The 15,216-nt window shown below is 39.2% G+C and overlaps 1 protein-coding gene across 2 annotated transcripts in view; it reads left to right on the top strand.

The window, feature by feature from the left end:
• The window catches only part of LGR4 (leucine rich repeat containing G protein-coupled receptor 4), a 75,608-nt gene that overhangs the window by 41,975 nt on the left and 18,417 nt on the right, over positions 1 to 15,216 (top strand). For both annotated transcript variants that reach the window (XM_058806268.1, XM_058806269.1), the window contains exons 3-4: positions 5,869 to 5,940; positions 7,419 to 7,490. In XM_058806268.1, the coding sequence (XP_058662251.1) occupies positions 5,869 to 5,940; positions 7,419 to 7,490 (144 nt within the window). The remainder of the gene's footprint in view (positions 1 to 5,868; positions 5,941 to 7,418; positions 7,491 to 15,216) is intronic.

The following is a 15,216-nucleotide window of genomic DNA, read 5'->3' on the forward strand; positions in this document are numbered from 1 at the left end:
AGAATACTAATTGAGAATACAAAGACCACTGGTTTCAACAACTTGTAGTGTATAAGAATTGTTTGGTGTTATATTATTTCTTCTGGTGCATGTGTTGCAGTCTGTGGGTTCTACTTTGAGGTCTTGCCCAAATACAGATACTGCTTGAAAATGAAAGGATAGAGCCTATTTTGCATGGTTATAAATGCTTGCTTTCCTGAAAATCCATTGCCATTTATTTTTCTGTTTTTGATAGTGCATGAAAAGCATTACCATAGAGCATATTTTGTCTTCTGGTAGATACTGGTGACTCTTGCTGACAGTTTAGCCATAGAAGGTATGAACAAGCTTTAGACGTTTTAATCAGTCCATTTCGTTTACTGAGATATTTTAGCTTTTTAGACCAAAATGCATTTTGAAAACAAGTAATTATCTTAAAGCTCAGTAGAACTTTGAGAAAGCTGTAAATGCTAGAAAGGGAGAGATCATAACAAGAAGAGGAGTTGGTGCAGTTTCAGTGCTGTTGTAGTTACAGTTCTCTTTCTTCAGTCATGATGTGTCTTGGTGTAGTACTCACAATTTTATAAATAATGGTGGAGGTTGTGTAATACTAAAACTGCTGCAAGAAAAGGAGGAGACAAATGCATTTTCTATTAGTAGCAGGGAAGTAAAGTATCCATTCAGTTTTGGTAAATTGGTGTGGAGGAATTTGGGGTAACCTGGAGGCAATAGATTGGCTTCCCAGCAATGCAGCAAGTCCCCAGGGGGCTGTTTGCTACTCCCAGATAAGCAAAGCCAGGTTTAGTCTGGAGACCCAGATTCCATTTCCCAGCTCCTCCTTTCTGCAGCTGCCCATCTGGGCTAGGAGCTGTCTGCGGGGGCATGTGCCCTCACCAGGCAGGGCACCCAGCCCTGCACAAGGCATGCAGCAAAGCCCTGTATTTTCCTGCAAATATGGAGAGACTGTCCCTCTCCTGTAGAGCTTTCAACCTTGATTAATAAATTATAGCATATAAATAGGCATCATCTGTCGAGAAAAACAAAATTCTGTTCTAAACTGGCTGCTATTTTGGCACAGATGGAAACTGAAGCTCTTTCAGATTTGAGGAAACACTTGCTGGGTATCCTGGATTAAGTTATCTATGAGGCATCTCCAAAGATGACTTCTGTCAAGGGAGAACTTAAGCTAAAATTCAAGTTTGTATTTGGAAAACACAGAGAACTCAGAAAAAGTGGAAGGCATGTAAAGATAACAGAATAGTTCAGTGTAAAACAGCACAAAAAGTAGAGTTTGTGAAAGTACGGGTGGAGAAGCAGTGCAGTGTTTTCCAATAGGATGAAAATAGGAAGGTAAAAGTTGGATAGCTAAAACTAAATGTTGGCCAGGCAGAGGAACAGTGATGGGTATGGGAGGCTCAGGCTTGACTAAACCTTGAACTAGGAGTCTTGGCTCTTACCACAAATCAGCTAATGTAGAAGTAAAAATAATAAATCAGGTGTTTTATTATGACATGTCAGGGCTGCAGTCTCTGACGCTCTTTGAATTTGTTCTGTGTAACCATTATATTTTTCTCAGAGCCAAGAGAGAAAAAAGGTTAGGAGCATACTACCAAGAGGAAAAGAAAAACCAACCCAAAATCCACAGCAGAAACATTTACTGTATGAGCATAAGACCTTCAGAGGGATGGAAGGAGATGAAACTCTTTGCTCAAGTATCCTAGGGTTCACTACCATCTGGGATGCAGGACAAGGACAGAGGTTTCCAAGAGGTTTTATTCCAAGAGTGATGCTTTTAATTGTTACAGGCAAAAATGTATCTTTGGAACACCCTCCCTGACTTTTGGAGCCACACCAGTGATTAACTTGGCTTGGTTAACATGCAGCTGGGTTGCCAGACTCATAATTGCAAAAATTTTAATTTCCCAAAGGAGAGAAAACCGTATTAGCTGCAGCTCAGTGCAAGGACCTAGGCTTGGTGTGTACTCTGGGAATGAGACACCATGGAAGTCTAGTCTTCAGCTACATTGCATCACCCTGATATCTGTAATAATAAGGTGTTCTCCACATCTGGAGATGATTTACTGGGTCACTAAAATAATGATTAAAGGATATTGCTCGCCTCTGTATGACAGGCTTTGTTCTTTGTGTGTCCTATTCTGTTATCCTACTATGCTGAAATTGAATTTGTAAGTTTGAATTTGTTGAAACTTACCATTAAAACACTCAATTTTTATTTTTAAAGTAAAAATAGAGGACTACAACATTCAATGCTAAACAGTTACGAGAAAGATCCCTACTGTGGCCATGCATTATGTCTGGGACTCCACTGGAGAAACCTCCGAGGTTTAACTCAGATACACTAATTCCAGCTAGAAATAATAGTAGTAGTAGTAGTAATAATAATAATAATATAGTAATAATAATAATAGTAATGATGATGATAATAACAGCAGTTCTTGGCAGAGTCTCCAAACAAGGGGAGCCAGGATAGAGTTAGTAGAGAAACTCATGGTCAGTGTGATACACATTTATACTTCAGATGATGCCTGCTGCTCTGTCCCTTGAGAAGTAAGAGATAGCAAAGGGTTTTGTGGCCTTATTGCATGGCAGGGCACTTTACACTTGTCTGTTTAATTCAATTTTTTACTGTCTTTGTGGGTGAATCTGTTTTGCAGCCCGCTGCCTTTTGGAGAAAGAGCTCTAATTAATGGTGATATATCGTGGTTCAGTGGCAACAGGTGGATTTCAGACTAGATATCTGTAACCATTTCCACTCAGAATGAGGGGAAGGATAGAAACTCAGCCCATGATAGTGTAAATGTGGGGCTGCCTTAAGGTGCTGCTTTGTGACAATTGAAATTGTCCCACCATAGAGCAGCAACTTCCAGGGCTCTAGTGAGCCTTGCTGCAAGGAGATGAAAGTTGTGTTTTTTCTGTTGTGCTAGAGTTTTGGCCTTGGTAAAACTGTGATTTCCCTTAGCCCATTTAGAGATGTGTGTGTGTGAGAGAGAAACAGAGATGCTTTTAAATTATTTAATAATATTTTAAAGACTTGCTGAAAGAAGGTAACATGGAAAACCTGACTGGATGATTTCAATGATAATTTATAATGCTGTATGTGTGCTATACTGTATGCTATTTATTTTTCAGTTCTCTCTTTAAAATGAACCTGGTTGTGTAAAGAAAAACATTTTCATCCCTCCAGCTGCTGCAGGGAAAATATGTTGAGAGCAATGTTGATATACTGATCTTTGCCTGCTTGGGAGCTGCATTTGAAACCTCCTCATGAGCAGCTCCCCAAGGCTAGGATGTGAATGATAAATGTGTGTTTGGCAAACTGATGAGTAAACCCTGGAACACTGCCAGATAGTGGAGAAATGGAAATGTAATTGATCACAAAGGTTGGGGTTTTTCTGTTGGTTGGTTGGAAAAAGGCTGAAGAAGCAGGAGCTGCCTTGAGGAAAGCGGTGTCCTGCTATTCGAAGTCACACCAGTCTGGCTCTGGCTCAGCTGTGATTTGTTTCCAGTGCTCTCTAGGTTGTTGTTGGTGCCATTCAGGTTCAGGGAGACTGTTCAGCTGTATTTAGTTCAGTTTTTTTAAAGCTAAAGTAACAAGCCCCAGTCTCTCTAGGAGAGGGAGCAGATGCCTGAGAAGCCTCACACAGTGCAGATTAATGGGGAGCCTTGGCAGAGCTGCAGCCAGAGCTGCCTGACACATTTACCAGGGCGGCCACTCCTTGAGTTGTGTAATGTGTAATCATAGTAGTGTTTGCATGCAAAATGATGAGGTGCAACAGCCTCAGTTGAATTTTGTTTGATTTAAGGGTTTGCGTTATGCTGTTTCAAACACGTTTTAACAGAAATGTGTTTTGCAGATTACTGGCTCTGCTGTAGAGACCCAGCATGTTTCATCAGTACTTCTTTCTGTTTATGGTGAACTTGTAAATCAGTTATTAGAAGGAAAGACATGAAATATTGCAAACTTCCCTCCACATCCCCCCAGATAAAGTTAATCAAGTGGATTTGGACAGCTACTGACAATAAAATGATTTTTAGGGGACTGCTTAGTTGCCATCTGGAAACTTCCATTAATGTTAAAAATTAATGAATCCATTAATGAAAAATCATGTCCCAGCTCTGAAATTTGCTTGCAGACAGGAGATTTCAAGAATAAGCATACATAGGTTCTTCTTATTTTCCTTCTAGTTTCAGAGCTGTTTGATTATACTCAAGCATGCAGGCAAACATTTTTCAGCAGTCAGCAGATGTGGGGTTTTTTTAAACATACTTGTAGTGATGTCAGAACAGCAACATTTGGGGAGTGTGTGAAAATACCAAGACTAGAACCCAAAATCCACCTTAACAAGCAAGAGTAACAGTTTTCTAAGAACAAGTAGGATCTTCTGCTGTGACCTTCTTGTTCATGAAGGTATTCTTGTCCTCTTCTCCCTTGGTTTATAAATATAACCATCTGCATTTGATAAATAGATTTAATAAAGATAACTAGCATCCTCTCTATCAGGCACCATTTTATTAAGTCACTAATTCTGTTGCAAGCAGATTTATGTAAGCATTAAGGGCTTTGGTAATCTCTTTTATGTAGTTAGAGAAGGAGATAAAAAGGTAATAACATTGCTATGTTCTGGCAGGCTGATCCTTTAGGTGTTGCTCTTGTTACTTTCTTTGTTTGCCTCTTTGAAATAATATTTTCCCTTTGCTGTGTCTGGCTTGCTTCACAGTGCCTTGTAACAGCAGGGATGGGTTTTGATATTCTGTAACCTTTGTAAAAGCACGTTGATTGTTTTTTAATTATTAACACTTATTGGATTGTACATAGTATTTCCATGGGTGATTTCATTGCGCAACCTTGTCCAACGTTGCTTTTGCTTAACTGGGATATCAAACCCAAGTCTAAAACCAAATACTTTGGCTGAAACTTTTGCATCTTTTGTCAGTTATGGATCACCAGGTGTTTTGCATTATTGTCTTTACCCTTGATGAGATACTGCTATTAGCAGCTCAACCAAGGCTGGATCTGCTGGGCAAGGGAGAAGTAAAAGGATGGAGAAAGAAAAGGAGTGGGGGAAGGGGGAAAGAGCTGTTTGGGAGCAGCTGTTTTGGCTGCTGCTTCTGCTTTCCTGCTTTGTATTCTGCAGCATCTCCCATCTTGATTACTTTTAATATCACATTGATCTTCATAATTTACTCTGTGTTAGTGTCTAGCAGTCCAAATTTGAAACCAGCCACATTTTGAGAGAGAATCCTATTCCATTTCTCCCTGCCCAAAAAGAGTTTCCTTTCTTCAAAAGTTGCTCCAAATAGCTGACCAAAAAGATAAAATATTGCCAGTATTATGTCTTGGTATATCAACAGGTGTCCTGTCAAATGTGTCAGCACTGGGTGAACATACCACTTGCTTGTGAATATTGTTTTCATATTTGGGATTTTCATAGAGGCTTGTGCTGCTTTACTGTAGCATCTAGCATCTGTTTTTACTTAAGTTCATACTGTCTTTAGAAACTGCTGTATAGATTAAAAATACATGGGAACCAGAGCCTGTTTCAGTGGAGCAATGCTGAAAGCCAGAGGACTGTGGTAAATGCACTTTCAAACCTAGCACCATAAGAAGGTTCTTCGTCATTCCAAAGTGTGCTTTTTCTAGCACCTTTGCAAAAGAATATCCACAAGGCTGAGTAATGCATCCTCATTTTTAAAAACGTGCTGTAAGTAAAAGAACTGTTACAAACTTGGAAGATTGTGAATGTAGTATAAGTGAATGCAAAATGCATAATTGCTTTCAAGATTTGATATTGCAGTGATTTTCCTTGTTAGATGGCTGTAGAAGTACTGGGTTTTGTGACTGAAATTATTATTGCAATTTTTTTCCAGGAGACTGGCTGGCAATGACCTTACTTTTATCCATCCAAAGGCCTTGTCTGGGTTGAAAGAACTCAAAGTTCTGTAAGTAATTGGGTTTTAGAGCTTCATAGCTTGCTCTATGCTTTCTTAGTGCATAGCCAGACTGTTTACTGGTGGGCTGGAGGAAATTTTTTTGCCTTCTGTCCTCCTAAAGTAGAGCTCTTCTACTTTCTACTTTTTTCTTTACAAAGCTTGCTGCATGTGGTCAAGATGACAGTGATGAACTTGACTAAGTTAGAATTACTGTATTTTATTAGAACACTTACTTGTTTCTGAAGTATATCTTGTAGCAGAAGAATCAGAGGAAAAATCCTGAAAAGGGCATGTAAGCTTTTGTTGTTCCCCACACCTTCAGCATATTCTGTCAGGTACCTGACATTACCAGGTGGTACTATACTTAGAGGTTTAATACACTGATTGTTTCCTACTGGCAATAGAAAAAATTGCCATAGCTTGATGCTTCTCTAGGTGAAAATGGCTTTCTATTAAAAAAAAAAAAAACTTTTATTTTTCCTTCAGAAAAAAGAATTTTTATCGCAGTTGTTTTTCCATAGCTAAGGATAAAAAAAAAAAAAAGCTTTCTGTTGTTTAAGGTTTTAAAAAACTCAATTTGAAAACTACAGCATTTCTGATTATGTAAATACTTCCAGGTGCTGGCAGGGTAATAGGTAGTTAATTAAAGAAATTTTAAAAAATTAGCAGACCTTGAGGTTTTAAAGAAGAAAACCATAGACACTATTTCTAGAGTACAGATTAGGGAGCTGCCCATTTGCAATACTATTTAATACAATATGCTGTAAATTGAATGAAAAGTGTCAAAACTCTTGAAGACATACCCATTGAAATATTAACACTGGAGGTGCCTGAAATTCTGGCAGTTCTTGGAAAAACGTGGGACATGTCTCTTAATTAAAAGCTATGACTTGAATTTTTACCCCAGTATGCACCAAAACTGAGTAAGATTTTATAAGGTCATTTACATTCTCTTTATAAAAGAACTCACATGACATACATTGTCCTGTAAGAGAATTTTGAAGAAACCCACAACAGTATAGCTTAATTCACCTTTGCCCAGGGATGCTCTGTTGTGACCACACTTCATAAATTAGTTTGTTGATACATTGTGTATTGATGCAACTTCAGGAAAAATTACAGGTTTGTGTGTTTTCTAGCATGTGGAAGATGATTCCACAAGAAAACAATAACATATCATCTCTTGTAGCAAATTTGTCCTAGTGTTGTTGTTTAACCTCTTCAGTGAGTTCCCAAGGGAATTTCAGCATATTGTGTCAGCTTGTTCTCTGCAAATTAATGCACTTAGTGAATGAGTTGGAAATAAAACTGAAATAGAACATTGTTTCATTGTTGCCTTTGGGCATCTGGTCTTGGGAATTCTGCATGCATTGACATACACGAGAAATCTGGGAAACCATAGCAGGAATATGGCCTTTCCTGTTACCTATAGCTTTGATAAAGATGATTGTCCAGTTCTACTTTATTAACATAGTGGATTTTTACAGAACCCTCCAGAACAATCAGCTGAAGACGGTACCTAACGAGGCCATCAGAGGATTGAGTGGCTTGCAGTCCTTGTAAGTTGCCTTACTTTGCTTTTGGTTTGGGCTTGCTCTCCAAGTTCCACTTTCAGTCACTCTTGTCACCTTTGCTTCATTCTGTAGAGTTATGAACTATAATAATGTATGTGTCATAATGTACATGGGGTTTCTGAAAGTGCAATTGCAGCTGGAACAAAGTTTCACAATTAAAATTCATGAGGAATTTTATTTGTCATCTTTGGTGGAGTGACCCAAATGCAAAACTCTTTCAAAATTCCAACACCAGGTACAAGATTGCTGTGTGAATGCAGCAGTGGTGTAGTTAAACTCTAAACCCTCTTGCACATCCCAAGCTATTTGAGCAATTCTTAAATGTTGGGCAAAAATGAATAATGCCCAAGCCTGTTGTATCCAGAGCAAGAAAAGGGATTTCTGGGAGGAAGTATGACTTGAGACATGCAGAGTATTGGTTTTACAGAAAGGTGTTGAAATCTCACAGACAGTTATGAATGCCTCAGCCCTGATTGCCAGTTGCACATGAGGTATTTCATACGTGCTTATCCTATCTCATGGCTTATTATGTTTTATAAAGCATCTTAATCAGACCTTAATAGTTAGTTAGAGCTCTCTAGGTGGTAGATACCTATCACTGTGAGGAGGAGGAGGAGGTGGGAGGGGCTGCAAAATATTTCCTTCTTCCCACTTACCTCCAGAGAGAGAGGGAGGGGGAGAGGGAGTGTAAATTATCTATTCTCTCTGTGCCAAAGTTCAGGTTTCTGGCCCAAGACCCTGTTTCTTTCAGATTATGCATTTCTGAAAAAAAAAAAATTTAGTTTTTCAAAATAGATATGCAAACTATTGCACAACTTCAGCAAAGGTGCATTTTTGCATTCCCTAGTCTTGGATCTTAGCCCTGCTTGTTGCAGCTGCTTGGATATTCCAGTAAGGAGGGAATTCAGTGTCCACATTTGACTCTTGTTTTAGTGTGTGCATGGAAGAGAAAAACCTTGATCTTGGTGCAAACACTATGCATTGTAATAAAAGCCCTTCAAATTGCATGATGAGAATAAACCTTTAATAATAATTTTAAACAAAACAAAAACAACTTCTTGGCTTCCAGCATTTCTTTGATGCCAAAAAGAGAAACTGCTTTAGTAAAAATGTTTGTCTATCATCCATTTCATTTTCAGCAAACATTTTTTTTTCTATACACATATACAGTAATGTTTGTTCTCTAATTAAAGTTTAAAATTTTAAATCTCCAGTTGCTGGAGATGATATTTTTATGTGCAAAAGGGAAGGAACAAAATGTAAGAGAAAAAAGAATGAATATACAAATTAAGTCATTATATACTTTTTAAAATCATATGTTTTTTAATATTTTTGACAAGATGACTGTGTTAGAGTTATTTTTAAAAAGGCAAACGTTTTCGTTTTGAAAAAAAATGATGATTATGTAGGCTTGCATAATGTAATCATTATAATCACTTGACCAAACATCCTTACAATTAAGATACAAGAGTAACAGTTTAAAATGTGGAGAGATTTCCCTTTCTAGGAGCTTCATTGTTCAAGAGCAAATTATAAAATATATCATTTTTAGGATGGTGAAAAAGGAGGAAATGAGGTTAGTAAGTAGTAACAAGCTGCTTGTTACTTCTTTTTCTGAGGAAAAGCAAATTGAGATTTCCAGATAACTAGTTGGAAATAAGGTGGGCAAGTCCAGCCTGGAAGTCACTGGTGTCAGAGTCTCAGACAGTTGTGAGCTGGAAGGATCACTGCATCCAGCTCTCAGGGAATTGAATTAAGGAATAAATGAGTTACACAGGGGTTGGAGCCATGACCTTGGTGCTATCAGCACCATGCTCTAACCAACCAAGCTCATCTGAAGCTCAGGGGGATTTTATCTTGCTCTTTTTTTTTCCATCTACTGATGTGACTCAGCCTTTTGTTTGTAATTTGTTAGAAATGGGCAGGAATTTGAGAATAAATTGGGTTTTGAGACAAGTGTAGTGAGAGATCAAAAGTTTTTTTTTTTTTATGCAATTTGTTTACTTCACCAGAATGCATTTCTGTGATTTTTAATCAATTTCAGGAAAACTTTGTTAGCATTATTCATGCATAATTACACTGATTATGCATATCCCCTAGTAATGCAGATAGCACCTTCTGGCAAAGGAATATAAGAGTGATCCTCTGAATTTTGTGTCTGAACATGGAAATGTAAGTGTTGGCATCCTGCTTTATTGAAAAAAGAAAAAGGAAAAAAGTGATTTATTCCCCTCCCTAAAGAATTTTTGTTAATTCAAAACTCCCAAGTTGCTGCAAGCTTCTTTTAAAACAAATAATTCATTGCAGAATATGTTAGAAAAACCTGCTTCTACTCTTCTATATGATCTGCATCCCAAACCTGCAAGTTTAAACATCACTGAACTGCCCCTCTTTTGGCAGTTTCCCACTTTGCTCTGAAGTATGGTTCAGGGGTATTTTTTTCCTTGGTGAAGGCACAAATTACTTCCTCAAAACTTAAAAGTATATTGATAATAATTTCATTTTAAACAACTTTACAAGTGTTTTCTGTCTTCATGTGCTCCATTTTTTAGCTTCATAGGAAGGCAGTTGCCACAATGTGGTATTAACAGACTCAGTAAACATACCTGGGTGGAAATAAAGAAGATGGTTATAGGGGCTTCATGGTCTGTAGTGTTTATATTACAGCTGGTGAGTAGCCAGCCTGGTTCAGAATACTGAATGGCAACTCTTTATTTTCTGTTTGCATTGAATATTTTTTCCCAGCTCTGGCCTCCAAAAGAGAGTTAGAATAGGGCTCTTTATATGGAGGTGAAATTTAGCAAAATTAAGAAGTACTGAGTAGGATTCTTTATACAAAGGTGAAATTTAGCAAAACTAAGGAGCTGTACTGAGTGGCAGCTTGCTATGTAGCACCCCAGAAAAGTTTATCTGGCAGGATGTGTGCTCACACTGCAGGGTGCTGTGATAGGTGTGGCTGTAGGACAGCTCGAGGGAGAAGCCACTGTTTGTCCAGCTTGTGCCTCTCTCAGTAGCACAACAACCTGACAAAGAGCTTCACAAACGTAAACAACAGTCTTGGTGCATTTTGGTTGCTGCAAAGCATCAACAGCATGTTGTTGTTACTGTGAGGCCATGCAGTACTTTGTGTTTTAGGTCTGGACGTGGTGTTGGGGAGGTTTGTGGGCACTCCCAGGGTCACACAGAGAGCAGGAGGTGCAGCAGCACAGTTTTGGAGCTGCTTCCTGGGAACCACCAGGAAGCCATTGAGGAAAGTCTCTTCTCTAAGTGCCTTGGCATATTTGACTGTGATGATTTATTTTGTATTTATTCTGAACTTTGACCCAGAATCTGGGGATTTGTAAAATGGGAATGTGAGCTGCAGCAATCTTTAGGGCTGCTCTGACTGACCCCAGAAACCCAGCTACATAGGGCTAGTAGGAATATTCTGTGCTGTCCCCAGTGTGTAACAAATATTGGAATGACACTATTTAAACAAAGACTTTCAGATGCTTTACAAAGGAAAGCTTTATTCCACTTGTATAAAAAACCCACAAACCTAATTGCCACCATGCATTTGCCATCAAACCCAGGAGTCTTCTGCAAGCCTGTCAATATTTGCTGATGTATTAGGTATGATTTACTGTAATTGTAGTCCCAGCACATGTGCACGCTTGTCCACATGCAGGGAATACTGGAGCAGTTCACAGCATTGCAGCTTAGCAGTTCTGCCAGATTGGCAAACTGTGGGATTTGGGATCCTGCCAGAGCGATACTGGGCTGTGATAGCTCCTGCCCCTCCTGCTGGGTGGGTGCTCACCTGAGCTGCACGGTGAGTGTCTCCATGCCTGTGGTCAGCAGGCATTTCTGCACTCCCTGCTGGCGCTGCTGACTCCCTCAACAGCCTGATCTGTTCAGCAGGACCATAACCAGTTCTTCAGTCTGCTTCCCTGTCTTAGGAGACTGGAGCAGCCTTGAGGCAGGATAAGGCAGGAGGCATGGATGTGCTGAACTGGCATGGGATAATGTTTTCTGGGAGTGGGAATCATCTCAGCCCACGTGGGAAACACTGGACTCCTAAAGTAGAACTGAAAGAAATGACAGCAGAATCATGTTTTGCCAGGTAAAATGTATGGCTAAAGCATGAGGACAGAGAATGGAGGCATATTTCAGTCATATTTAAAAATAGAAAGTTGACTGAAATATTTCTGATTACAAAGTAATTTTCAGTATCTCTGACTTTAAATTAATATAAATTTAAAACATTATAAATAAATTCAGACATATTTAAAATATATGTTATAGCACGTATCAGCTGCAGGCTTGAATTTCTAGCTTTTTTGTATTTTAGGAAGGGTTCCTTATACAGATCAAGTTAATATCTGTCTTTATTTAAAAAGTCAGTTTAGAAACATTCTGCTGGTAATGAAACTGTCTGATTTTTAGCCATAGTTCATGTTGTTGACAATTTCAGTAACATAAGCCATAAACACAAAATGTGTCAGAAGGGAAGATCCCTGAACTTGGAGAGAACATGCAAATATAATCTTATATCAAAAAATACATCGTTCTGTTCTAATTCTGCTATCTTCTTCTTAAAGAGTGCTTTAGGGCTCCAGTTGATAATTCTGTGATTCTGGATTATAGTTTGGAAGGACAGGACATGTCTGTAGGGACAGTAGCGAGGCTGTGGAAGGTGCACATCAGCAGCAAGGACTAGATGAAGTTTAGAAGCTTTAAACTGTGTTATATGTAGCATGCACCCCTTACTATGGCAGCTGTCTTTTCAGCTAAGCACCTTTTAATGCTTTGTCTTCAGAGGTTTTCTAGTTCCCTGCTTTGCTGTTCCTGAGGGGTTAAAGGGCACTGGCCCTCAGATTTAGTCTGTGTTAAAATATGGGATTAATCAGAACGGGAATGGAAGAAATGGACACATTTTCTCTTTAACCTGCAAAACCAATACAGACTTAAATACACTGTGTATGTTTTTGTTCCTTGAATATTTAGAGTTAAGAATGTATAAGATCTCTTCTGAGCATTATCTGATTGTGCTGAAAAATCTTTAAATATACTGCTTTGTACACTTCACTTATTTTTCCATGCCATCTTTATCTTTAGAAGGTGTTCTGGTTTTCTTGAAAGTGGGGTGCGTTTTTTTGTGAACTTCAGGAATTTCTGGCATTATTCTAGTTGTTTTTTTTTTTTTTTTAACTGTCTGGGCTTGCTTAACGAATTGCTAAGTTTAAATCAAATCAGGGAATTATTTAGAAATTGAATGATCAGAAATTTAAATGCGATGGTAAAATTAAGTGGCATGGAGGCAAAATTAGCTGAATCCTCTGTGGGGACTTTACAGCAAACTGTGGCCTTTGACTGGTACCATGTGAACAGATGTGGAGAAACAGATGTGCTGGCCCATCAGTACCAGTGATGGAAACAGCTTCAGCATGTATCACTAGTTTCTGAGGGCTGCTGTCAATTTGTCTTTGAATCAAGCAAATCCTTGTGTTGATGTTCTCAACACCCAGTGGCCCAGAGAGCCACTGCTTGCTGCAGTGAGCAAACTGGGTGTTCTGAAGTGCCTCTGCTAACATGGGTCACTGCCTCCCCCTGCAGCAGGATTTCCAGGTACCAGCCTTATCGGCACTCCGCTTCCCGACTGAAAACCTCCTCCACTGCTATTGGAGTGATTTCTTTGTGGTTTTTGAAGGAGCTCCATAAAGAGCAGTGTTCTTTAGTGATTGCTATTGAGCAGAAGAGGTTTAACACAAGAGCTGGGAGTGATTTGCCTTTTATTAACATCAGCAGTAGTGAACTCCTGCTGTACAAGGCTGTTAATTAGGCTATTAGTACAAGGCTGTTAAAGCTTCCTAGTCGCAGAAGCCTGAAAGAGCCTGTGGTCAGGGATGAGAGCTGGTGAGGCTGGTCCTGGAGGCCTCCCAGGTGTTACCTATGGGGGATGCAGGCTGTAGGGCAGTTGCCCTAAGCAGTGTGTGTACGTTTGTGTGTAAAATTTCACTTATATGTGTGTGTTACATTTGGAACTCCTATTCGTTTGAATTGGGGTAGGCATTCTTACTAATTCTGGTTTCCTTAAAGCAGAGTCAGTTGTTTGAAGAGCCTGCTTTGTCCTCTTTTAACAATATATCAAATACTGATGGAAGAGCTGCTGAATGTTTAGGTTTCTATCATCCTTCTGCGCTTTTCTTCTTCTGGAGTTGGGGCTTGTGTGAGGAGGGAACATGAGAGGAATGAAAGTGAAGATGACAGCTCCACAACTGAACTCTTAATTTATAGACTGTAATGTAAAGGTCTCTCACAAGCCAGTGTCTATAAGAAAGCTGGAATTGAAGTAGCTTCAGAAAGATTAAGGTCTAATTTGAAGAATATACTTGTATCTTTAACAATATAATGGAAAAAGACAGTCTTTGTACAAAGTCCAGTCCAAGCAAAGAATATTGCTTGTTCTTTGTTAATTATTGGAGCTAGGGAATATGCCCCTTAAAGAAAAGTTGTGGTCCTTAATTGTTAATGTTTTGTGAAGGTTGTCAAATATTTTAGGTTTGCTTTTCAGTTGTTTCACTAAGTGCTTTATGTGCATTTCACACAAAATAGGAGTGTTTTTGCTGTGTTCATTCAGTATCATGTGGATAAGCTTTGACTGTTTGGAAGAGAAAGGAAAGCCATGGCATATTAGACTCTTAGGAGAAATGAAGGAACACAAAAAATTATGGATGAGGCCAAATAACTTAAAAATACCTCTTTCACTTTCCACACCTCCCTGGTAATGTCACTGGTGGGTGGTGGTGTTCTTTCTCCCCTCACCTCTGCTGCTGTGGGCTGTAGAAAATAACCATAACAGCTGGGATGGCTGTGGGGAGTCATCAGTTTGAAGTGGGGTACTTGGGTACTCAGTCCTCCTTCCTGTTCTGGGGGACAGAGGGCTTGGCAAAGCCAGCTGAAAACTCAGGGTGAGACATCATCTCCATGACTGTCTCTGTTCTTCCTGGCTGAGCTCAGCTCCTCACTGTGTGTGTCCATCATTCCTCTGTTCCCTTCCTCCTTTAAGGCTGGGAGAGGAGGGGCAGGACAGCAGGCTTTCTTGTGTGCTTTTGTTTTCCAAAGTCTCCTAGAATAAATGGGATTTAGCAAGGTGCCAGTGGAAGTACAGATGGACTAGATGAGTAGGGACAATGATTGAGGCCTGTCTCTTGAGTATGCTTCTTCTCTTAAAAAACACCCCAAACTGACCCCCTCCTTCAACAAAAAAACAAACAAACAACAAAAAAAAAAAAAAAAAAAAAACAACACAAAAAACCCCCCAAACCACCAAAACACAAAATCCAAGAAAAACCCCAAAAAAACCTCAGAAAAAAAAGGGAGGGGAGAAATTAGAAGAACTCTGATATGTTTATTCCATTGGGAAATAATTCTTTGATCTTCGGGGAGCTGTGTAAATTTAGGAGAGAAGAAAGACAGGTAATTTCTAGTTGCTTTTTTTTCTGAAACAGAGCCTCAGGCTTTTTTCCTCTCCCCCAGCCTCTTTGTTTTCCTCCTTTATTGTCATCAGACTTGAGTTTCTGTGAGATGTTCTGGTCTCCATTCAGCCTAAGAGCATTCAAGTAGAACATCATACACAACTCTCAGACCATGGGCAAATGATGAGGGGATGCCAGTGTATGAACCATAGGAATTCACTCTTTGATGTATGGCTTTAGAGCTAATGACACCT

This window comes from Ammospiza caudacuta, chromosome 6 (assembly GCF_027887145.1).
Source record: "Ammospiza caudacuta isolate bAmmCau1 chromosome 6, bAmmCau1.pri, whole genome shotgun sequence".
NCBI lineage: Eukaryota > Metazoa > Chordata > Aves > Passeriformes > Passerellidae > Ammospiza > Ammospiza caudacuta.